Source organism: Coffea eugenioides, chromosome 4, assembly GCF_003713205.1.
Source record: "Coffea eugenioides isolate CCC68of chromosome 4, Ceug_1.0, whole genome shotgun sequence".
NCBI lineage: Eukaryota > Viridiplantae > Streptophyta > Magnoliopsida > Gentianales > Rubiaceae > Coffea > Coffea eugenioides.
In genome coordinates, this window is record NC_040038.1 from 13,389,735 (window position 1) to 13,415,816 (window position 26,082).

Sequence of the window (26,082 nt, forward strand, 5' to 3'; positions counted from 1 at the left end):
ATTTTAGAGGACAACTACTTTAAGTATAATTAAGAAACTTGTATCCACTAAATTGTGATCCTACTAATTATTGCCCTAGAGCGCAAGATAGAAGATGAGCTACATGTAACCTTTTCACAAGAAGGTAAATTTTTTTCCAAGAAAGTATCCATAATAGTTATTTTATAATTCTTATAGTACATTTTTATCCTGTTTTTTAAGCGTATTTTTTATCTAGCACTTTAAAGGACACAAAACAGAATAATTCTTTAAATTAAAAAATCTATTCTGAACGACATACTACTACCTGTATGATAGACACAAACTAAATGACGGTACAACTTCTTAACTTTAATAATTTTCATATTTATATTTATCGTTTAAACATGTCTCGATCTTCAATCTCCTTTTTTTCTTAGGTAAACTCTTTTTCCTTCTTTTGGTAGCAAAAAAAAAAAAGCTTAGAATAAAGAAAAAAACTTGATACAGCATGTGCATAAAACTTTGTAGTACATTATAAAACCACATAAAATGTTATTAGAACTTATCTAAAGTACCACACAAAAAATCTCCCCACTCTCCCCCCAATGCCGCCCCAACATCCCTCCAATCCCTAAATCCCATCTCCAAGAAAACCCAGCCACCCATAAAAACAGCTCAAGATTTTGACCCTCTTTTTTTATTTCAACAAAAAGCACCGGCCCACCAAATCAAGGTGCGCTCACACACGCAGAAATCATATCAAATCAAACCGCCCATACAAAACTATATAAGCAAAAATTAATTGAACCCACCTGAAAGAAGAGTTAGTATTGGCTTTCCAGTTCAAGAAAACTTGAGGCGGTGTTACCATTGGCTGCTCCATCCCAGGCCACCTCCCCACTTTCTCTCTTCTCCTTTCCTATTAGTACCAGTTTACCATTTCTTTCTTCTTCTCCTTCTTCTCCACGTAAAACCCAGAAACCAATTCTCCTTCCAATTCCAAGAAGGATCACATTTTTCTTTTTCTTGTTTTTGGAATAGTAATACATATCCAGAATCCGTATATTTCCAATTTAGTGTTGCGTAGGAAAGTTGTTTCCTTTTTTGTACCCATAGAAACTTGATCTTTATATAGTGTTGAGAGTTCTGAAGGTGAGCTGCTTATTCTACAGAGTTCCCCAAGATCAGTTTTTTTTTTGGTTCTTTTCTTCAGCTGAAAACTTGTTTTAAGATTTCTTACCTTTCTTATTAAAGATCTCGGAGAAAAAACTGTGCTTTTGAGATTCTGTTTCTTGCAAAATAGTGGTAAAGATTATAGGTTCTTTGTCTTTCTTTTTTGGTTGTCATTTTGTGAATATTCTCCAACTCTGCAGAAGTTCTTTTTTCTGGAATTCTTGCAAGCATTGATAGCTTTGTGTAAGAATTCAATTCCAAACAGAGCTTTGATTTGATTACTTGTATAGTTTTTTTGTTCCAAAATGGTTAAAGTTCAGAATTTTTTGCTTCCTTCTTGGTTTTAGAATTAAGAACTTTTATTAGGCCAATTGGTAGTTTTCTTCCTCAAGGCGGTTTTTTCCTGATTTTTAGACCAAGTTAGTTGCTTCTGCCTCACGGCTTTGACAAATTCTTGCACAACAAATATGTCGGTTATGGAGAGTAATCTGCAGCAAAGTCGGTTTCTTGCTGCCCCTCTTAAGACTAACGATGAATATCCCGATGGGTTCATGGCCTTAGCTCCAGAAAACAGCAGAGTTGATCAAGAAGAAGATATGATCAGCTCAGAGCCTAATAATGCTGATGATCAAGACATGGTTTCTGATTGTGAAAGTAGCACCACCAACGAAGAGGGATTGGGAATATTTGGTGATTGTTCTATCAAGGTTGACGAAGATGATAAGCAGCATGAATTTATCAAGCAAAGATTTGTTTCGAGTTTGACTGAACAGGGGCTTACGCATACTCAAATTGAAGCCATTCATAAGAATGCTTGTTCTAGCTGGACAGCTCGAGCAAGGTTTATGTCTTTTTCCATCTTTTCTCGAGCTTTACAGAAGAAGACTGAAGGCCATCCTAATGTGAAGTATGCTTGGTATGGCGCATCTAAAGATGAGATCAGAAACATATTTCTACATGGTTTCGGTAACACTTTAAATGATGGAATTTATGGCCGTGGAATTTATCTTGACCCTTCTGATTCTCTTCGAGAGAGGTAATTTTCGGGAATGATTGTTTGCTTGATTTAATCTGTCAAAGGGATTTATTATTACCCTTCTGATAAATGCTGTCTTTGCAGTATTCAATCCTCAGTTGTTGATGAAGATGGGCTCAGGCACCTAGTGCTTTGCCGTGTTGTATTGGGGAGAATGGAGATTGTTCATCCTAATCAATCTCATCCCAGTTCTGAGGAGTTCGATTCAGGGGTTGACAATTTATTGTCTCCTAGAAAATATATTGTTTGGAGCACTCACATGAACAATCAAATATTCCCAGAATATGTTGTCAGTTTCAGACTCCCATCCAACTTGAAAGGTAAGTAATTTATAATGGATTTGGAGTTTCTGATGCTGTTAAATAAGTCTAAGGTTCTGATTTTTGGCGTTCTTTACTTGCAGGATGTCAAAGGATTTCAACTCCCCTCAAGATGCCTAGCTCACCTTGGATGCCTTTTCCAACATTGATAACTGCACTTGCAAAGTTCTTGCCGCCTAATAGCATCAAAGCGATCCAAAAACATCACAGTGATCATAGAGTAAGTGTCTGGCATTCCTTAGCCTCATGATCTTGACAGTCCCATCTGCATACTAAACTATGCTCCGGTTGTCAATTTTGGAATTTCAGGAAAAGAAAATCACAAGACAAGAATTGATACAGCGAGTTAGACGAATTGCAGGAGACGATTTGTTGGTGGCTGTCATAAAATCCTTTAGAGACAAGGTCTGACTACATGCAATTAGTTAATGGGATTGCTTTATTTCCCATTCTTTAGGATTACTTCCCTATATCCTTGTAATCTTTCTTTCGAGATTTCTGCATGGTATATGAATGTTCCGGGATCATGTTTTCACATGTAGTTTTGGCTTTGCACCTAATTGTTTATTACAATTCTGGCGTGGTTTGCTCATGTGCAATAGATGATTGTTGCCTAAGTTGATTCAAGATATTCAAGTTGACAATTTGGAAAATAACTTCTGTCAAAAGCGTTGAGGTCCACTTCGTTCTTGGCTTTTGAGCCATAGCAGGATAACTTGCATGAGAATAGATCTGCTTTTGTTTTGGTGGTTGAGTTAAATTTGGTAGATCCCTTGAAGATACAAGGTTGATCTACAATTTTTTCCCTAGAACCAAAAAAGGTTCTTCCAAAGAAGCCATGGTAAACTGTAGTTTGCAAGTCAAAATTGATTTTAGCTTTGAATGTAGTCATTCCAGTCCGTCTACTATTGGAACAGACGAGAAGAAAGATCCTAGTGGCCTTAGAGAAAAAATGCTAGACAACCTGATCTTGTAGCCAAGTTGTAGGCAAGTTGCAGTGCATCGTGCAGTCATTCCCCTGTAGGCAAGTTGCAGTGCATCTTGTGTCAATTTCCACCTGTTGTAGTGCTGCAATCCTCGTAGGGAGTTATGGGATTTTGCATATTCTGTTATCCTTCTCAAAATATTTTTCATATCATTAAAGAAGAAAAGAATTGCCTAAATAAATGAAAAGATCAAATCCAATACATGATCTCTCTCTCTCTCTCTCTGTATAGCTTCCAATTTATATGCTCGTATTCGTTTCTTAAACTGAAAATTCCTTAATTTTGTCACAGATGGAGACATCAATGGTATTTCCGCCAAGCAATAAGCCAATCAAGTGCCACAAGCAGCGTGGAAGAGCTTGTGGTTGCTCCAAAAATTGAAGGCTTCAAACTCTTTTAGAAGGCAAAATGGATGCTTCGGAGTTCAGATATAGATACAACTAACCTCATAGGCCTGATGACTTAGAAACAACATATGTGCAGAAAATAGCAGAGTAGTTTCTTAACCATATAAGCACTCTTTCTTTCATTTTGCCTTTTTCTGGTTTTCTGTTGCAGTCCATCATTACAAGGTTGTTGCCATAGCAATTTGGCTGATCAGCAATGAAGTTGGTTATCTTTCATAATGGATTTGGAATTTGCAAATTCCTGTGCCATTGCATCTGTTCCATCATCTGCATCATGACAGCTTAGAGCATTTTTTATGGCCAGAAATGGACCAATTGGCTCTTCAGAGTAGTCATGCATATTAAAACTGTGGGCAGTGACACCAACCTTCTGTCTTTTCCTGGACCACAGTAAATGTAGGAGCTAATACTTTCTCTAAACATCAATAAGATAATAAAAAGCCAAAATAAAAGAGGAAAAAAAAAAACAAAGAGGAAGAAAGGAGGGAAAAAAAGGAGATGAAACAAAAATCCCAATCTATAAACGAACTTGGAATTATACCTGAGCTAAGCATTACTAAAAGTAGGCCTCACCAAAAATGTTCAACGTTTATTTTGTGTTTAAAGTGATTTAAATATGTAAATAAAAGACTAGCAATTTGTTTAAAAAGATAAAAATGTTCTTGAACGACGTACTCACAATTATTCCTATCCTTGAAATCTCGAAATGATAGAACTATATGAAACTTTGCAAAGTTAACAACTTTTCTTGAAAACAAAAATTGAAATATACAATCAACTAGCTAAGTTAGGCACCTCAGATTGAGCTGTGCTGATGGGCTGACAATTCAAGCTGTAAAAGCATATTCTTGGAATTTAAAATCCACGGCCAAAGTTTTTTGTCTAAACTATTCTGCCTTGTTGCAGAGGCATACCAGACTGGACAAGACAACGCCCACCAAAGTTTGCCCACTTGAATTATTTCTTTGCCATTGGATTGTTCTCTGCAATTTGCAGCTGCAACAGCAAATCCCGTGTTCATACCAATACCAAACCATGCTTAGCAGTTAGCAGACTTCGGCCACTTGAATATGCGTGTGCACATAATTTGGTCAAAATTGGTATGGAATAGAACAAAAGAGCAATTTAAGTAATTGAATTCCAAGCTTCGATTGATTATGTCCTCTTTCTATTTGATTGCAATTCCTAAGACAGAATCAAAGATGATAATTCGATGTGGGATTAGGGTGAAATTTTCTACACAAAGGGTTTCAAAGAATTTATCTTGCAGTTCCACAGAATACAGACATGTTTTGAATCCATCCAACTCTCATGAAAGAACCAAACACAATACCATTCTTGAGATGAGCATAAGGTCAGCAAGTCAAAATCCAAAATATTAATCCGCAAGAATTATTTCACCTCCGCGACGTGGTCGGATCAATTTCACTCTCGAAGTTGGGAAGAATCACCAGCTCCAAACAAGCTTATGCCATCCATGGAGATTATATGAGTTAACCAATCAATCCCATTGGTCCTGTAATCAGCATACAGCCATGATCAGTCAAACTAATGCAGCTGAGGCAGCAAATAAGATGGAGATAAGACTCTGAACAGATGAGGGGATGTTCGTTCTTCTTCAACTAGTTTTCAAAGTAAATAGAACTTTTAATTTCAAAATATGAGACATGTCTACATATTTGCCTATTTGGCCTTTTCCCACCTTTCTCCAGGAAATAAAGATACACCACCCCTCAAATTGATATAAACAGGAGCTTGCCAGCTGATTGCTCATAAAACCTATGCAACTAAATTCTTGTGACACTAAAACAATTTGATCCGAGTAATGCTGCAGATTTTCCTAAGTGTTGATGTATATATGCCCAAATGCCACTTGTTTGTAGGATGTAGAATTCAAGGGTCACACCAGCAGAAGCAGCTTTGCTATGTGCCTAGAAATTCCAGAAAAGAGTGCACCTGCAGAAAGGAAAAGTTGGATATCAGTTGAGTCTAAATTCAGAGAAAAGCACTACAAGTGCATTCATGTCAAAATTTTACTCAAAGACTACATGTGGAACATACCATCATTGTCTACCTGCAGTTTGAACTGAGAGAAGCTTGTCACGATTTTGACTAAAAGAAGAAAGACAACCAACTCTCATTCCACGATAACAATTCAACCACAATGATTCAGCTGAACAGCTAATGGATCAGTAACAATTCAACCACAATGATTCAGCTTAACAGCTAATGGATATCGGTAATTGTCTTTCTTATTGCTCTGGTCTTATGAGCTACTTTTCCAGGTATCAAGTGACCTGCTCGCCTGTGATTTCAAGTGTCTTTGAAAGTCCCCTAACTTATAAACTCATAAAACTCTCTGATTTGATGATCCAAGATGCCCAATGTCTCATAAATAACGCATCGATGCGGGTGAGAATAGTCTCCAGCTAGAAATTCGTTTTTCCTATTCTCTACTTCAATCCAACTGCAACCAGCCGGCTTCTTCAGATCTCTCAGCCTCATCAGCTTCCTCATTTTCAGGACATTTTCCCAACTAGAATTCGAAGCGTATAAGTTTGACATAGCTATGTAGTTTCCAATATCACTTGAATCGATTTCAGAAAGGCGATCAACGACGGAACGTGCCATTTCAACCTCATTGTGGATTTTGCATGCCCCAAGCAATGCCCCCCATACATTGGCATTAGCCTTTATCGGCATTTTGGTCGCAAATGAATATGCTTCCTTGATTCGACCTCCTCGTGCAAGGAGATCAACTAAACAGGCATATTGTTCCATACTTGGTTTCATGTGGTGCACCAGTTGCATGGACTCAAAAATCTTCAATCCTTCATCCACAAGACCAGTATGACTGCAAGCAGATAGTACAGTAGTTATGATAACATTATCTGGTCTCAGACCTGACTCAAGCATCTGATAGTAAGCCCCAACAGCTCCTTCACCCATTCCATGCATGGCATATCCTCCAATCATTGATGTGAACAAAACAAGATCCTTTTCACTAGCCGACTGGAAGAGATTATATGCAGATTTTATGTTTCCACATTTTGAGTATATGTCTAAGAGAGCTCCCTTAAGATGAACATCTGCAAAACAAGCCCTTATCACATACCCATGGCACTGCCTCAGCATATTGACAGAGGCTAATTTAGCACATACAGGAAGAAGGCTCATGATGGACATGGAATCAGGCTTTACACCACAAAATTGCATCTTATGAAACAGACTGACAGCTTGACTAGGACAATCATTTTCAGCATAAACTCGCACCATGAGATTCCATGTGGTCAGATCCCTCTCTGACATGCTCTGGAATATCAATGCTGCATCTTCATGTGAGCCAAATTCTGCATATCCTGAGATCATTGAATTGTATGTAACCAAATTTTTCTGTCCTGACATGTGTTCGAAAATTCTGTATGCATACTCCAAGTTGCCGCACTTTGCATATGCATCAAGTAGTGCATTCGCAAGAGTCGGTTCTTTATTACCAAGCAAAATGCCATACTTTATAGAAAAACCATGAGCTTCTCTGACCTTTTCTATCCTGGACAAAGTAGTAAAAAACTGTATTACTGTTAACATAGTAATAAAATCAAGCCTCATTCCTTCGCTCAACAGGCAGTGCAAGAGATCAATAAATTGAGTTTCATATTTATTCTCACTAAGAGCATCCAATATGGAGTTCCAAGATATCAAATCTTTCCTAGATATCAACAAGAATACATTCAGTGCAGCTTCTTTGCAGCCACAATTGGAATAAAATCTAATTAGGGCATTCTGTACAGATGTATCCTTGCATAACAGAGAATGACGAACAACATATCCATGGATTTGCTTTCCAGCCTGCAGATCAGATAACTGGCCACATGCAGGAAGAACACTGACTATGGTGATAGGGTCTGGTCCCATTACATCCATGTCAACAAGTTCATGAAACAACTCCTGTGCTTTCAACCATTGACCACATGAGTCATATCCAGAAATTATTGAGTTCCAGGACACCAGATCTCTAAATTTCATCCTCTTGAACAAGGTTACAGCATCTTCCATTTGGCCAATCCTCAAGTAGAAGCTCAAAAGAGCATTTACCACAGTAATCTCTGTTGCCAATTCGGCCCGTCTTAGCACATAGGAGTGGATCTGCCTCCCAACCCAATGACCAACAGTGTCTTCCAAATGAGCACAAAGAGGCAAAACATTTACAATTGTTGCATAATTTGGTGGAACTTTCAATCTCAGCATCCACTGAAACATTTCAAATGCGTCATCTACACTATGATTTTCCATCAAACCAGCAATAATTGCATTCCACGAAATAACATCTTTCTCAACAATTCCATCAAAAACAGCAAAAGCATCCATTACCAACCCCAACTTTGCATACATGGAGACCAGAGCATTCCCTACTAATGTATCAGAATCCAATCCAGCTTTTTTAGCGTAGCAATGCACACATCCACCCACACTCAAACCTCCATAACGCGTGCACACTGGAAGGATTATAGCAAGAGTTACAGTACTCAATTTAAGTTCCTGGGCAGCATGCATATCACAAAACAACCGCACTGCTTCAGTATCATGAACCCGAGTGCCAGCAAAACCAGACAAGATAATGTTCCACATGACTGTATCACAATTCTTTATTTCCCAAAACAGTTTCTCACAATCATCAAGAGCTTTACATTTAGCATACATGTTCAGTAAAGCTTTTGAAACAATCTGGCAAGAAACATGGCCTTGTTTAATAACATGGCTATGAAGAGCCTTCCCCAAGTTTACATCTGCTTTTGCAGCACAAGACTTGAGAGTATCTGCAAAAACTTGGTAATCAAGTTTAAAGCTTGACCAACATTTTAACTTGTGGAAAAAGAGAGAAAATGCTTCTCTCATCTTCCCAACCACAATCCAACATCCCTTCAGTAATAAACACTACAAAACTCAACTTGGGCTTATCCCATTTAACATGGTCTAACATTAAATCATCAAAAGATAATCTTGAAAAACAAGTTTATCTTAAACCGTAGTTTTCATTGGATAATACTACAAATAAAGATATCCATATGGTACCCATCAGCCATAATGGAGACTCACGAGTTCACAAGTAGTAAAAAAGCAGCAATTTTGTCTGAGACATTTCATCAAACATATTATAGGCGTTTCCAAATATTAGCTGATTTAAAAGGCCAGGCACAAATTAAGGGAAAACATGTCGCATTGAGAAGATTCTGACTGGTGGGTTTGTGAAGAAGAATCGAAATTGAGGCTAGGTGTAATTGGAAGAGGGCCGTATTGGTTCGCAGGGCAATGGCGAAACAGCAATCTGTTCGATGCTTCTGGGGTTAATTAACAATTATAGTTATTCGATGGTATTGACAATTCGGTACTTTAGGAACAGATTTATTTCATTTCAGCCCCAAATCAATAACACTGGACACCTAGTCCCGAGTTCGAGCCCTGGTCCAGCACGCGTAAATTAAAGTTGTTTAGGGTTCTTATTCTTAGAGTAGCCATATTAAAACAGATTAATTTTAGCATTTTTATTTAACTTTCTATCCATTTCAACAAGGGATTGAATGGGGTCTTAGAGTCGAATCTCGGGTCAAATCCGCCTATGGTGGCATCCAAATTATTTTTTTTTTTGGTAATTTTGTGTTTTCTAAGTGATTTTCTTATCAATTTTTTTTTTTTTTATCAGACATCTTTAGTAACTTATTGGCTATAAATATGTTTAGTCTAAGGCTATTGTAGTACATTCTTATAGCAGCCGAATTTAACGGCTGGGTGTCAGTGCTGTTGCATTGTTGGCGATTTAGTTTGGTTAGTATGCATATTTAGACCTGTTTTGATTGCTATTTTTAGGATATTTTTGGAGGAAAATATACTGTAGCGATTTGATGTATGTGAGATGAAAAGATAACTGAAAAATGTGTTCATAAAAAATGTAAAAATTTTTTGACAGAAAATCATAATCCAAAAAAGGAGTGAAAATTTTTTGATATACAACCGCGTTATGGTGTTGTGTTTTATATATATATATATATATTTATTTATTTATTTATTTATTTATTAAGAATTTTATTCATGCATATTACTTTTCAACTATACAATAATAAAATATAACCGTACATTGAATCATATATATATATATATATATATATATATATATATATATAAAAGGAGTTGGTGTTTGACTGTTGGGTGATTTTCATCTGACATTTTGAGGGGCAAGTTAGTCAATACATCAGGAGTTTACAACTAAGTAAGGGTTCAGTACTAGCATGATATGCACTTTGCCTATCTTACCCTTAGTGGGTTGATGTTTCAGCTTTTACTCTTGAAAGTGGCCGTTAGTGTTGCAGTTAAGACAGAGGTCTTTTAATGGAGCTTGTGCAAGTCATTGAGCTTGCGAAAAGAGTTGGAGGGATTACGTTGCATGCATTTATGTTGAATGCAGTTACACAAAACCAATTGAGCAAGTCTAACATGAATGCATTTACAATACGATTAATTCTCTATTTGATAGTGGAAGTTTAATTGCAGACTTTGTCTCTTCTGAAGTTTCACAAAACCGATTGAGCGGTAAAGAGTTGGATGATTATAGTAAGCAATTATGGGTTATTTAATGCAATAGTAATGGATAGAAGATGAGAGACCTATTGGAAAGCATGTCTGAACTGAAACGGAAATCCTCTTGATTTTCTGAAGCATTTGTTGAGCAGTTTTTTTTTTGGGAACCTACAATAATAGGGGTTGTTAACACAAAGTGTGGTTGCATGAGGTGCTTAACTAAATGGGCAAGGTTTTTGCTCTGTGTTTTTCCATGTACATACCAGATGTGTGTATATCAAATATCTAAATGAACTAGTGAATTCATTGTTCAATTTAGAAAGGCCAACTATATTTGTAACTTTATTCTATAATTTCCCTGTTTTGCAGATTAAGAAGCAAGAGAACTGTACTGCAGAAACCTTGTCATCAAGGTACTTTCCAACAGCATTTCTGTCCTTGACATATTATATCAAATAATAGTTACAATTAACTCATTATTTTGGTGTGCATGACTTGCTATTATTTTAACTGCCTTTTAATTTGTGTGTTCTTCTCTTTTGTGTGTTAGTGACCATGGCAAATTGCATCTGACCACTGCAGTTTGGACTTTGGAATTAGCCTTATTTCCTCTCTTCCAAATTATGTGCATGGCTATGTGTCTGTTGAATTGCAGTAGCTATGGTCACAATTTAAAGGCTTATTCTATTTGTGTTAGCACTTAGGATGGATATCAAAAACTACTGATAAACTTAATTGTAAAAGACAAGCTCACAATCAAAAGGCTAGAGAAAAGTACGCTACCTTATCAGTGGAAGAGAAAGAAAAAGTTCGACAGAAGCAACGAGATGCTTATAATAAACGCAAAGCATCAAAACAAAATAGACTTACCTCTTCCATTAAGGCTCTATTTGATTCAATGTAAAATATTTTTCAATGGAAAATGTCTTCCATGGAAAATTTTATCGAGGAAAATAATTTCTTTTTCCATGTTTTTTTCCTATGTTTGGGAGGAGATGGAGACTACAATCTTTAGTGGGCTATTACATAAGTGGTGGATTTTGTTCTAAATCTTAAGGCTAGTGGGGGAGCTTGAATGGATAGTCTCACGACTTACGAGGCGAACATGAAAAATAACTTCAGCTCATTTATGTGGGAAGTCATTTTACACCATCTAATGTAAAATATTTTCGGTGGGAAAAACTTTTCCCAAAGCAATAACCCAACCAAACAATAGAAATTCAGGAAAACATTTTCTGGAAAATATTTTCCTTCCAAACAAACAGACGCTAAATCTGCATCAATGAAGGATGATAAGTTGCTGATATTAGAAAGTATTACAGTTGATAGACAACTTTGTTACCTTACTAAAATCCACTAACAAAAACTGTGGAATCCAATTATTGTTGGATGTCGAAAAGGAGATTATATACTGAATACTACAAACTGTGGTGATTAATGCAGACACAATACACAGTGAACAAGTAAAAGTATCTGAAGGAAAGGATGATATGCAGAAACATAAGGAACATGCTACTACATTTTCCACCTATGAAAGAGGTTAACATATTTGTCAAAATTCAAATACAATTAGCAGAAAATATAAATTCATGTATAGGATGTATGTTACAGCAAAATGTTACTTTTACATTTAGGCTCTACATCTAAACTTTGCTACCAAAGAACCTCAGTAGAAGCAACAGGAACAAAGCAAATAGGTTTTCTCATTAGTACATTTGCTGTTCAAGATAGCAGTGTTATAAGTAGACTTATTGCAATAACCACAACTTATTTATGTTATAGCTATCCATCCAATCTGCAATAGTTGCTATAATGATTAACCTTTCTTTTTTTATTGCAATAACTTTTCTTTCTTTTCATCTATATATAACGATTAATTTGCTGTGCAATAATAAGTCCACAATTTCAATTGCATAATCACCTACATGGTTGACTTAATTGAGTAGGCAAACTATACAATAGCAATTCTTACAACTACATCACTATTGATTGCAATTTCCGTTTACAAGCTACATCCCCTGCATAGGTTACAACTCCCGCGCCGAGCGCGGGTGCCACCCCTAGTAATATAAATAAAATACAACCACCGGATTGAACTGCACGAAATGAAAAATCCCACTGGCACCATTCCACATTTAGCAGGGAAGAAATGACTTTTCTTTTTGGTGATGACTAAATTATTCATGACTAATCATGAAGCAAACTGTTTAATTTTTTATGTTTCGGGTCTGAAGTGAAGTGTTAATTTATTGTATATAATGAATAAGGGAATTTAGTGTAATTAACTCTTTTTAAATTTTGTAGATACCCACACATACACACATATAAAACAAGTTACAATACTGAAATTTAATGGACTAAATATTTAAAACCAAAAAAAGAAAACGCTTGTGATAGATATGCATGTGATATATATACCAAACTGATTTAAAAAAAAAAAGACTTTTTTCTCAGATCCAATATAAACAAACTACATAATCTTTTGATTATGAAATTAGAGAAGTTGTCCCAATAGAATGTGTCGACTTTGTTTACCTCAAAGAAGAAAAGAAAAAAATGCATTTTATTTGAAAACTACAATAATTAACAAATATTGCATTTTTTTTCTTACCGAAAATGTTAATGGCACTCCCTATGCAAAGAAAATAAGAGTAAAAAATCTAGAAAAATAAACAAAGAGAATCTAGAAAAATAAGAGTAAAAAATAACCAAGAAATTAAAAAAAGAAATTCGAATACTCAAACATGAATAAATAAAAATAGTAAAAATAAAGAGATTTAAAAGTTGAAAATACAAACCATATATTTATTGCCATGAGCCTAAAAGAAAAAAAAAGTATTTATTGGCATGACGAGTATAGTAGGTTAACAATGCTTGTTCTTCTTCTGACCAAATGCTAAGAACTTGTTTGTATTGTTATCTTTTAGAGTTTTTGTAGAAAATATAGTTTAGCGATTTGATATTTGTGAGATAAAAATATGATTGCGAAATGTGTTTATAAAAAATATAAAATTATACACTAACAGTGTATACACTATCACCATTGGACGCATGACAACTCATAAGAATTTAAATTTAAAATTCAAATTTTATTCATGTATCATGCATCTAATCATGATAGTATATATACCGTCAGTATATGTAAAATTTACTCTTAATCAATTTGCGCTGTGCATCTATTAAGCAACGTAGCAGTATTTTTTTCCTTTTTAATCCTCCCATTAAGCAATGTAACAGTATTTTTTCCTTTGTAATCCTCTTGTCTCTCGTCAGATCCTTTTTACCTCCACCTATCAGGCTGTCACATACAATTGGTTTTAACCCTTATAAATAGAACCAAATTTCCACTAGTTAACATATCTCATTGCATTCACAAAATTGTGAAGCAAAATATGGCAACCAAAATGGTTGTTGTTTTTTTTTTTTTTTTGCTTCACCAACTATTGGTTTTGGCTTCAAGTGCCTATTCTCAACCGTAAGTTCATTGACTTTATTTTAAGTTATTACTTGCATCTTGTAACTGATGTTGTTATTTTTAACTCATTCACAACCACACTAGGAAAAGTAATATGTTGCATTGTGTGATCAATTCTTTCTCTCTTTTTTTTTTAAAAAAAAAAAATGTTATGACATCCAAATTTTTCTTGTTTGAAAAATAAACTTCAAGAATGAAGCTAGATTTTAAAGAAAGGTTAATCACAAAAACTGCACCCGCCATGCCGTATGGTCAAATTTGTAGTTTACCTCCCTCTTTCCATCCCCTCCTCACAGCTTTATTTTTTTTCTCACTTAACCCCTTGAAGTATAAAACTATCCCTCTATTATGCAAAACTTATACTTTTCTTTTTATTTATTTCTATTCTCAATTATGATCACTCTAATTCATAATAGTAAAATACCAATGGAGAGAATAGGTTTATTAGGGAATATATCAACATTTGATTACTTCTAAAAATATGTGAAGAAAATAATTTAATGAGCAAAAATCTATCAGAGGAAAAAGAACAAAAAGATTTCCAAATAGACAGCATGTGAACATGACTTTTCTTCATAATGAGATTCCATCACAATAAAATGCTAGATGTAAACAAGTTTATATAGTTCTTGTTAAAACATGGAGTGGAAATTTAATTAATAAGTGTTCTATGTTTTTCTTTTTTCCCTTGGAGCAGGCTTATGGTTCCATCAACAGTGGGCTTGACACTAAATCATGAAAAGAATTTGGAGATCAAAACGTTTTAGCCGTCTGGAGGTACACCTAGTCCGGGCGAAGGCCATCATCGACCACTAGGCCTACTGGACATCGGCCTACCCCTGTAATTGGCCCATATCAGCCATCCCCAGATATCAAAGGTTTCGGGTCGATTGGCCATAATCATCCATGTCAAAACGTCTAAGCCGACTACAAGTGCTGTGGTGTAATAGCAAGCAATGTATTTTATTGACTATGAAATGAAAAGGACTATCCTCTAGCTCTTATCCAATTTTCACCATGTCTCTTTACAGTTCACACACATACATGTGTGTGTGTGTTTTATGGTGAGATTTGTTATGTTGTAAACTTTTTTGTTTTTACGATGGTGTAATCCCATCAATACCCTTTACAATTTGAAAAACACAAATCACCTGTAAATATAAATATGTGTGTGTGTCTATATATATATATATATACAAAAAATGTGTGGTTTATGTGTTTGTATCATCTATTTTTACGCTTCTTTGTCCCACTCTCCTTTTTTTTTTGGTAAAAAAAAAGTTTGGATGGATCCAGTTTCGAGCACCACCATGGGACAGAGTATGTTTTCAAGATCATAAGTCGCTTACAGAATTTCTTACAAATCGCCCACCAACATGACCCTCAAATCGACACGAGATTCAAACATATGATTTTTTTTTTTTGAGGAAGTGTACAAATTGAATCAACTTGTGCTTGCCTCCATCTGAAATACATGAATTGCTATGCTTACTATTTGAGGTATAAGGCATCTATATGCAAACTAAAACTAACAAATGTTTAGTTCATGTGTTGGTATCATCTTTTGCAATTGGCTTCTTTCATTTTTTTTTCTCGTGAATCTCTTTATCTTGTTGACAACTAGAAGCAAACTCGAAAATGTTTAGTTTATGTGCTGGTACCTTCTGTGGTTGGCAACACAAGATTTAATATGATGGCTTTGATTTGAAGCCCTTGACATGCATATTCTTCTTTTCTGTTTTTTGGGCTGATTAAACGAAGCAATTAATCAGTCTCAAAATGTTCGACCGGTTGTTGGACCTACTTTTCAGTATTAATTTAATGACGAGATTAGAAAGCAAAATCCCAACCAAAAGCCAACTAAGTAAAAACAACTCAATAATAATTAATGGCCAATAAATGCTCTTCCTTAGCCGTTAATGAAAAGATTTGTGGCATTAATTAATGATCCACGAATTGCACTAATTATTTTATCATTTAGTAACATAATTGTTGCTTCTATGACTCAAAAAAATAGTAAAATACTCGAAAGTTTCATTTTCAATGATCTACGTGGCAGCATGTTTTGGTGGGGGTACCTGTTAAATGAAAGTAGTACAAAAGCACGCTAAAAGTGTAGAAATTTTTAATACTAAAATTTCACTAACAAAAAAGGAATAAAGAAAATTTTGAGGTGTGAATGAACATTTTAATTTTCATTACTACACTAAGTGTTTACTATTGATATTTGGCAATTTATCCTTAGAATACAACTAGATAAGTTGACAACAAATATCAAGTTTCTCTGACTAAGAATTGATCAAATGTGAAAGGTTGTTAAATTTGCTTGCGACTTGTTAATTTATAGAAAAAGTAATTCTTTTGGTACACTTCCCTTTTGGATTGCTATATTTAGAAGTTTTAATAAAATAATGTACTGTATTGATTTAATGTATGTAAGACAAATAGGTAATTTAAAAATGTGTTCACGAAAAATGAATTTTTTTTTTTTTTTACAGAAAATCACAATCCAAACAAGGAGATACGATCCGCTCCCAAATCCAACTCGAGCCAAGCCTGGATCGATTCGCAAATCCTTGAACATTACAGTCCAAGTTGATTTCTATTTCCAAAATTAACAAATTTCATTTTCATATATTATTACATATCATTTAACAAACTATACCAATAGTATGCATGTATGAGTGTGCCCTCACACATTTGAAAGATCTACTTTCATATTATGATGGCCACCAGCTGCGTTTTGATCAGCTTGCCCATCACAAGGAATTAAAACGCAACAATATTTGCAAATTTTGGGCCTCCGTGGAGAACAGGCAATTGTACCTAGATATGTATGGTTTAACACCATAAGTATAGATATTATAATAACAAATATAGATATTAAAAGAATCATATGTATAAGCACTACTAATTCTACCATTATTGAAAATTGTATTACGTAGTCAATACATCGATCAAATTTCAAATCAACTCCCTGCAAACCATTAATTACATCTTATAATCACACTGCAAATTACAGAGAGTTCCAGCCCTCAAATCTTGGGGTCCCTAACCAGCCTGTAAGTGTCCATACCATAGGACTTAGAGATGTGTACGATGGCTCTACTTACTATTAAATTCAAGTTATTACGTACAAAATGTTGAGAGCCTGGTTGAATTGCAATTTTTTGGAGTTCTAGTTAAAAATAACATTGTAACGATGTAATACATATGAAATAAAAAAGATGATTAGAAATTATATCAAAGAGTCTCGATCTAAACAGATTCTCACTTTTTGAGTGTATTTAAATGAAGTAATTTTACCAAACCCTATGTCTATATATGTAGCGACTTATAGATGAAGCCAAAACAATTCTAGTGCACCCTTTTGAAACAGTTGTCTTCACTGGCTATTATACAGACTATATAGAATATCAATTTGTTTTTTCCTTTTGGACAGAACATATAGGTATATTAGTTTAAAATAAGAAGGTAAAGATCCGCCTGCGAAGTGAAACTTTTTTAAATAATGGATTGCGACCCAATATTTGTTTTTCCTTCTACTATTTCTTCATTTTGTCCTAGGGGAAACTGGGGAGGGGGAATGTGGTTGGAAATACACTATTGCATTAATATAATGGCTTTGCTTCACCTGAAAGGACAAAAGAAAGGTACACTTATGGACCTAACGCTTAATTTACACATGTTCTGTTGCTTTCATAGATGAGTTTCAAAGGAATTTCAAATTTAATTTTAAGATTGGGTCCTTGAAAGCCATTTGATTTTGTGAAAATCGCAGGAAAGTGACATATGCTGAAATGTACCTATGCTAGGATGCATTCACATTCTTGTGGAACAATAACACCATTGAATTTTTTTCACCCTCCTACCCCTCTATATACCATTTTGATCTCCAACTGTCAGATACAGAATTTGAATTCTGAATGTGATAATAGGTTGAAAAATAATATTAAATGTTTATTACCAACAATAAGAAAGAAAAAATTATTACTAACTATTGTCCTTGCATTCAATAGACAAGTTATACATTATACCATTGGAAGAGAATTAATAACTACGGGTGCATCATATTAATTGCATGAAACTAAATCTACTAAGACTTCAAATATAGCTTTAATGAAAATGGGCAGAAACATAGCTTTGCAATTCCTTTTATGGTTTTCCTAGGTGGCAAACGCACTCTTTGCAAGGATATACGAACTCCTTAATGAAAATAATAGGGCAGAAAAACATATGGATAAAAGTTAACTGAAAAAGATAAAAAGATTTTTGACAAGGCAGAGTAGACCAATTATTGAAAAGAGTCATAGTTCCAAGTCGGAGCAGTGGAAAATATGCTCCATATCTAATCTTAAGTTGTTCATTAACTAAGCGTATATATACTGGATATATATTTGAAAAAATATGCAAAATCACAAAGCTTTATTAAGCTCAATGAGCTCCAAACCATATAAATGCTCGACCAATTTAGCTTGTCATGTACTTAAATAGTTTGACTCAAACTCGATCAAAATCAAATTAATTCAGCTTTTAATTGAATCAAGCCTCACCCTACTTGCAAGTGGCTCGGTCATTGGAGTGGTAAAAGCTTATTGGGTAGGTTAGAAATATCTTGGGCTTCATATGGAATGCAAAGAAAAAGATTTCAGTTGTTTGACTATTCAGAAAAAAAAAAAAGTTTTCTAATAGTTTTCAATGATAAAAAAAAGATTGGAAAAAAATGAAAATGTTGGAAGTTCATAAAGTGATCTCCAAATGTGAATAAAAATGGAAAGCAAGGGAAAAAATATTCCCTAGTCAGTAAAAATTCTTTTAATGTCATTTTTGCTCGTCAAAGGGAAAAGAAAGTATATAAATTTGAGGTTGATCTTGTTAAGCAGTGCACTAAAAGTCTTTTTCTCCCCTTCTCCTGAAACTCCCAAACAACACCAAAAAGAAAAATAAAAAAGACCTATCCTCTTTTTTCCTAACTTAATCTTTCCATTAATTTGTGCTCCTAAACTCACTTCACCTATTATTAGGGATAAGCAATTTGGCATGTAGCATACTGGGTGAGATAATTATTTTCATTACAAGAAATTAACATTGTACTAGAACCTATATAGGGATAATTACATCCACTTCCATTGTGCTTTGGCCAAACTACCATCACATCTCCTGAGTTTTGGAAAATTACAATGATCCCTTTTCACTTAACAGATCTTAATGGAGTTAAAATTTTGCTTGCATTGACAAATATGCCTTATTTTAAAAATAAGATATCTACTTTAACCAAAAAAAAAAAAGAAAAAGAAAACTGGTTCATGATTTAAAAAACTTTAAAAAAAAGAAAGAGAAAACTAATCAAAATCAAGAGTGTGAAACCAAAAGATTGAATCAAAAGCTTCCGACCAAGGTAACTCATCCTTCCCATGATAGACAAGTTCCCCTAGTGCCATGTCCACACCCATCTTTTACTCTTCCCCATTCTCTCAACCCAAAGATTTGTCAATTCTAATTTCTTTTGTTTCTCATAATCCTTAATATTCCTCCAGGCAAAGCCCAACACCCTTTTGCCTCCCTTTTCTGAATTCCTAACCCATCACACTACATAACACTTGTTTTTTTTTTTTTTGTCTTTTTCTATTCATTTTATGATGAATTCGAGTTTGGTTTTTTGATTCATTGGAGAAGGAAGAGGAGATGAAGAGCCTGGTAACGAGAAAGAAGAGGATGAGATAAGTTTGGTGCATTTTTTTCTTATTTGTTGGATCTTTTGCAACTTTGTCGGGTGTTCTCAAAGGCATTGCCAGTTTTTATTTATTTTTGCACCCACTTTTTTTTTTTGTTTCTTTTAGTTTTATTCTTTGTTTTCTTTTCAAGCTTTAATTAATGACTGCCGTGGAAAGAGGGGTATTTTTGAAAGATTGAGTTCGATTTTGACAACTCATAGATTGGTGGGCTGGGGCATTTATGTTACGTGACTTTATGGCTCAAGGGGCTAACTGTTATTTTTCAGAGTTCTGGGGGAATGTTGATAGTTTGGCCAAAGCACAAGAGAGGTGGATGTAAGTAACCCACTTATATATAAAAGTAATTTTTGAATCAAAAAATGATAACAATGATAAGGGCTTTTCAATTTTATGCCCTAACAAGGGCACAGGGTGAAATATGAAACTTTTAGTTTTTTTATGAAAAATGTTCAAATTTATTATTTGAATGTGTAAACAATTTTAGGAGTGTAGATAAGATCAGACATTTCTGATAAACCCAATTTCTTTTGTTGTATTCCTTTTTTTTTTTTTTTTTTTCCAAAATAGAAAAAGCATATTTTGCAAGAAACCCCTATTTCAAGGACCAACCTTGGGAGAGGGGCCAGAGGGCAAAAGGAGGGAGGGGGGGGGGCGAGAGCTTTGGATACTCATATTTTTAAACTTCTTTGTATTTTAAGTTATTTGCCTTCCCGGCCCAAAAATTTTTTTTTTAACCAATATTATGCTGATTCAAAAGTGTGTGTGCATATGGATTTCGCTCTCTCAAACTAAAATTTCTGATTTCGTCCCTGCCCTATCTACATAAAAAAAATTCTCAAATTTTATTACTTGACAAAACCTATATTAGAGTATTTCAAAAATTTTAAATTCTTTTACCTTTAATGGAAAATAAAATTATCAGTGGGACTGCGGGAGAGAGAAGAGAAGAATGAATCTTGGTGGGAGAAATAACTGATGAAAAATTTTAATTTTTTTTTTGCCAAATAGTCATTAATTCATGGGACGCGTGTCAGCTAAAGAATTGATAGGTGTGTAATGGAAAGTTCTGTAACAGAAAACACATTCCCTGACATTAAGTTTACGAGAAATTGAATCTAAAGGCCGTTGTGGCATGTTGACTCTTAAGATTTTCGAGATTACTAACTTCCTAACGGATTCTAGATTGAATTGGGAGAAAAAAAATCAACGTCATGCCGACTGCATTCCATATATACCCGGAATAGTTCCATCTGATCATATATATGTGATCCCATCGAACCATCCATGTGTATGTATATATATATATATATATATATTTGGATAAATTACATGTAATTTTTTTGTGGTTTCATCTATTATCACGTGAACTTCCTGATGTTTCAAAATGTTTACTTTACCTCCTATAATTTTATATAAAGTAAAAAATTTATTAAAAAATAACTATATAACGTCGTTAATTGAAATATCGATAATACTTTTATTTAAATGCTAAATTAATCAACAGCTTAATCACTTTGTATAAAAGTATAGAAAAGTTACATTGATAAATACAAAAATCACAAGGAGGTAAAATAAATATTTATACAAATTATAAGGGGGTTACATGGATATCAAGATTTTATTACACGACTTTTAAAGTGCATTTAATAGAAATATTATAACTGATTGTGCATTCCATCCATTTTTCACTTTACATAAAACTACAGGGGGATCATGGGCTATTTTAAAACTTTAGGGGGGCATCTGACATTTTATAAAATTTCAAGGGAGCAATAAGTAATTAATCCTTTTTTAAGTATATATATATTATAATTTTTTAATTATTTTTTAAGACATCTCACTTACAATCCCATATATATGTAGGTTTTATATATATAATGTGTAAATGAAATGAAAGCCGCACTAAGCCACATGATTCCAAACTCTTGGGGCAGTACCAGAAAACACAAAGTCCAATCCTTTTTGTTTTTATATTACAAGACAAGAACTTGAATACAATTCCCACTAGTGGTCAAATGTAGAAGAGTACAAAACAACGACCTACACAACAAACAAACATCTAAATCAGCTAAACAACTCCAATTTTTAATTACTCAACCCGAAATATGATTGGCGGCAAATTGATTCTTCAAGCTACTGGTTTGTGACAATTGAACGGCTCAATATGGAGGAAAAAACTCGAAAATCCATGGCCATGATGAATCAGGGAAATTCTACGGTACCGTTGGTTTAATCTATTATCTAATTAATCAGTTATAGTATCGAAACAAATCTCCCTCTATATTGTTCAACTGGAAAAATACAACCTTTTACTACTATCATCCAATGGTGTGGTATAAATAACTATCAGTTATCCACGTTATTTTTCGAGGTTTTTTGAATTATTTATTCTTTAATAGGTTGTAGCCAATGCTTATCTATTACTGTACTAGTTTACTTGAAATGTCCAAATACGGTACGAAAAAGTTTGGTTAAATTATGAATATCCAAAAGCCTGTCTAAGTAAAATTTTTTACTTTAATGTTTTCTATAGGTAATAAAAACCTTAGTTAAACTAATTTATCAATAAGCCTCTCTAAGTAAAAATTTTTACTATAATGTTTTCTTTAGTTGCAAATGACAAATAGCCGATATTTTTGTCATTTGCCAAATATTTTTGTACATAAGATGATAGTTATAAATGTAAATAAATGGTTTAACAAACTGATAGGTATATATATCTAACTACTTTATAAAGATAATATGGCATATTTTTCCCGTTAACTATGTTATACAAATAAAAATTTTTACTCATTGTCTTATTATAAAAAAGTATCAAAAAAGTTTTTCCCTTATCTTTGCAAATTACACAGAATTTTTGCCAAATTTTAACTAGTTCCAAATTTAGCAAACAAATAATAAACACAAAATTGAAATGTGATTGCAAAATATTTTAGAGAGTTTTCTATAACAATAACAATTTTAAATGCTTTCTTTTAAAATTTAAATTATATTTAACTATTTTGTAGTTCCCATCCATAGCATGGGACATAAAGCTAGTATAAGGTAAGCTAAACATCTGTGACCCCTACTAGTGGGAATTTAGTTATGGCAGGTTTTATTAGGCCATTGAATGGGACTGCGCAATTTCCTAGGTGGGGAGGATAGTAAGTTAATGGCAATTATTGAAAGCTTTTTTTTTTCTGGTTCAAATAGAAACTTTTACGAAGGGGAAATAGCAAAAACGAGGGTTTTAGAGTCAAATAAAAAATCTCATAATCACCTGAGAAACAATTAAACTCATAAATTTGAGAACACGTGTCGTGTGCGTGCGCTTTTATTATTACTAGTTTTATTTTTAGGGTTAAAGGGAAAGTATAAAAAGTGACAACAAATGTTTACGCCAAACCCTCTTCTCACTTTATATACATATATATATAGTATAAATCGATGTCAATGAAATTATATTGAGGAGTTGAATAAAAATTACATTTAACTTTATAAAGGTGAAATAGAAATAATTAAATCTTAAAGGGTGTAGCTGATAATAAAGTGAAATTTTTGGAGTGCAGAATGACCGTCAATCCATCAAAAAGAGAATGAATGAATGATGCCTATTAATTTGCCTTGATGAAAACGAAAAGGAAAAATATCTCTCTTTCTAGAACGAAACAGAAAACGTCGTTCCCAAGTGTGTAAGCCAACAAGCAGACACGTGTGAACCAACGTTATTATACCCAAGCGGCAAAGCCCTTTCCTTACGTATGAACCAAGCAAAGAACCACTGTTCACACAAATCTCAACAACATCGAACAACAAACTCTACCCTACACCTTCACTTACCCAATCATTACCTCCCCAAAGCGCGCAAGTTTCTTCCCCTCTTCTCCGGTATTTCTCAGCTTTCATTTTGAAAAGAACTTATCCCACTATCCTCCCCTAAAGGTTTAGTCAATTTTCATTTTACAATTCTACCCCTCGAGATATATAATTTTTCGCAAGAATTTATAGGAAATACATCATTTGAGCATGCTTTTATACAACGTACATGGGAGGTACGAGAAGCATGTAAGAGGCCAAAACAATAACCATTTGGGAAAATTAAAGTTAACAACAGTCGCAGTTATTCCAAAAACATGGATAATTTATCATCTATATGCACTTTCAAGCAAGACATCACTACCAGTAACAATTAATTTGCATTACGACGAGCTTTTATTAACAACTAATGTATACATTGAGAAGGTACTTTATAAACTGTCTATCAACAAAAGACATACTCGCATTACATACTTAGTGGTAATACGAAATACTAGCCAGTGGCATTACATGAAAATTCATAAACTACATTGATTTTTATTATCATTTGTCAACCAAAATGGATTTCCTGAATATGAGAACAATTAGCAACTTTAAAATGTAAAACGTGTGCGTAAAAGTTTTTGGTGAGAAGTACAATTGACAAAAACATGAGGGGCACATTAAACTACAAAATTAGATTAGTCCTTTTCAAGAAAGAAAGAAGCCAGCAGTTTTTTACTTTTTTTATGATCAGATTTCCTCAACCACTCATCATCATCCTCTCCTATTTAGTCTCCTATTTACGCTCCAAATATTATTGCTTTTCCAGTTTCATTCCTTCATTTCTAAAACCCAACACCCCTTCTTCTCTCCCTCTCAAATTCTGAACAGTTTTCCGCAAAGCCAAAAAAGAAAAAAAAAATGCAGCCCAGCCCAGTTATCTCACTCTCTCCAGCTCCCAGTTTCACTAGCTACTCTTCTAGCCGACTTGCAGAAATCGCTGCTCGAGTCGTGGAAGAATTCCGCGCCGAAAACCATGATTATGGTGGCTATGGCGAAGATTATGGTGGTGCTGATTCATTTCTTACAGATTATGAGGAAAGTTTATGCGAAAATGGGTTCCACTTTCGCGATAAACTTATGATTGACGAGGGAAAAAGTACTGATAAGAATGGTGGCGAAGATGAGGAGGATGAAGAAGAATTTGAGTTTGCTGTTGTTGGCCGGGATTTCATTTCGTCCCCGACTCCGGCGGATGAAATTTTCTATAACGGACAAATCCGGCCTTGTTTTCCGCTTTTTAATCAGGATTTGTTGTTAGACGGCGCTGAGGACGAGAAAGAGGCGGTGGGTTTTACTCATCAGAAGCCTCCTAAGGAAGTTCTGCGGCCTCCGGCAACGGCGGCAAGGAGGTTGCCGTTGAGGAAGCTTTTTATAGAAGACAGAGACCCTCCGTCGTCGTGTTCATCCTCGGAAGCTGACGAGCTCGACGGAGTTCAGCCTGATAGTTACTGCGTGTGGAACCCGAAAATGGCAACGGCAGCGGCCGGGGCGGAGGAAGGGAGGTGCAAGAAGAGTAGTTCCACCGGTTCGTGCTCGTCTAAGCGGTGGAAGCTTCGGAACCTTCTTCATCGGAGCAACAGCGACGGGAAGGACAGTTTCGTCTTTTTATCTCACTCAGAAAGTAGAAACGCCAGGAAAAGAGAGGGAAATATGGAGAAAATTGAAAAGTTGTCAGGGGTTGCACCGGAAATTCCTAAGTCGGCTGCGGGAAAAGTTGCACCGGAAATTCCTAAGGCGGCGGCGGGAAAAGTTGCGCCGGTGACTGCGGTGTATGTGAAGAACGACGGTGAACGGCGGCGGATGTCGTTTTTGCCGTACCGGCAAGATTTGGTGGGGTTTTTCTCAAATGTGAATGGCCTGAGTCGGAATTTACATCCTTTCTGAACGGAATCGGAGTTTTGTGCGTGTTAATTTAGGTGATTAGTGGTGTGATTAGTGTGTGTGTAAATATGTGGATATAAATTTTTTTCCATTTCTATTTAATTTTTGCAATTTATTAAAATTCTTGAATTTCTATCCCCAAAAAGAAAAAAATCTTGAATTATTCAACAAGTTGGTTACCCCAATAGGCCATTTTGGCCTACAATTAAGCTCTTTCTTTTTTGCTCTGTTTTCCCTTTCATCATTTCTGGAATCTACAATCCCATTTTCTATGCCAAGTTATTTATTTTCTGACTAATTATAATTTCACTCGTGACAATAATATTATAATGCGTGACCTACTTCTAATTGCGAAAAAAATAAGACGTAAAAATAACAGTGTGAAGTCGGATGGTGAAATTGGAAGTTAAATTGTAATCTACCATTGAAGATTTATTTTAATTTGAATTTCTCTTCTTAAAACTAAAATTAGATTCTCAATAATTTGCTTTCAGTATATTTGATAGCCAACTTTGAGCACCAAATTTTGGGTTTTTCTTTTCTCTTGTTTTCCAGTTTGGTTATTTTGTAGGGATATTGTGGGTCCATAGGAGAAGCGTGTCTGCGGCATTAAGAAAGGGAACTGACTGAGAATGTTTGCTGCAAGAAATTGGAAGTATGGAATCAGACTTGGATATGAGAAACTTCCAACT

At 34.6% G+C, this 26,082-nt stretch overlaps 3 protein-coding genes across 4 annotated transcripts; 2 read left to right on the plus strand and 1 right to left on the minus strand.

Moving 5' to 3' along the window:
* The first annotated feature begins 845 nt into the window (after positions 1 to 845).
* LOC113768595 (probable inactive poly [ADP-ribose] polymerase SRO5) lies at positions 846 to 4,096 on the plus strand. Of its 2 annotated transcripts, none has more exons than XM_027313021.1 (5): positions 846 to 2,170; positions 2,255 to 2,490; positions 2,574 to 2,710; positions 2,800 to 2,895; positions 3,768 to 4,096. In XM_027313021.1, exons 1-5 carry the CDS (start codon positions 1,602 to 1,604, stop codon positions 3,855 to 3,857), a joined length of 1,128 nt encoding a protein of 375 aa, XP_027168822.1. In that variant the 5' UTR covers positions 846 to 1,601; the 3' UTR covers positions 3,858 to 4,096. The 2 variants fall into 2 exon arrangements, with proteins under 2 accessions (XP_027168822.1, XP_027168821.1); XM_027313020.1 differs by having other exon boundaries at positions 847 to 2,170; positions 2,568 to 2,710.
* A 1,669-nt stretch (positions 4,097 to 5,765) lies between these two features.
* On the minus strand, positions 5,766 to 8,856 carry LOC113769475 (putative pentatricopeptide repeat-containing protein At5g08490). The gene is made up of 2 exons (XM_027313930.1): positions 5,945 to 8,856; positions 5,766 to 5,839 (listed from the first exon to the last, which is right to left on the minus strand). The coding sequence occupies exon 1, from the start codon at positions 8,777 to 8,779 to the stop codon at positions 6,218 to 6,220; it is 2,562 nt and encodes an 853-aa protein (XP_027169731.1). The 5' UTR covers positions 8,780 to 8,856; the 3' UTR covers positions 5,766 to 5,839; positions 5,945 to 6,217.
* A 15,414-nt stretch (positions 8,857 to 24,270) lies between these two features.
* Positions 24,271 to 25,605, plus strand: LOC113768050. The gene has a single exon (XM_027312279.1). It carries the CDS (start codon positions 24,368 to 24,370, stop codon positions 25,391 to 25,393), a length of 1,026 nt encoding a protein of 341 aa, XP_027168080.1. The 5' UTR covers positions 24,271 to 24,367; the 3' UTR covers positions 25,394 to 25,605.
* Positions 25,606 to 26,082: the final 477 nt, after the last annotated feature.

What these genes read in the sequence shown, in the direction of transcription:
- LOC113769475 (XM_027313930.1), bottom strand. Translation starts at nt 8,779, where the DNA reads ATGAGAGAAGCATTTTCTCTCTTTTTCCACAAGTTAAAATGTTGGTCA.
- LOC113768050 (XM_027312279.1), top strand. Translation starts at nt 24,368, where the DNA reads ATGCAGCCCAGCCCAGTTATCTCACTCTCTCCAGCTCCCAGTTTCACT.
- LOC113768595 (XM_027313020.1), top strand. Translation starts at nt 1,602, where the DNA reads ATGTCGGTTATGGAGAGTAATCTGCAGCAAAGTCGGTTTCTTGCTGCC. An exon ending in TCTGATTCTCTTCGAGAGAG is followed by an intron (nt 2,171 to 2,254) that starts GTAATTTTCGGG and finishes CTGTCTTTGCAG; the next exon opens with TATTCAATCCTCAGTTGTTG. An exon ending in TAAAATCCTTTAGAGACAAG is followed by an intron (nt 2,896 to 3,767) that starts GTCTGACTACAT and finishes ATTTTGTCACAG; the next exon opens with ATGGAGACATCAATGGTATT.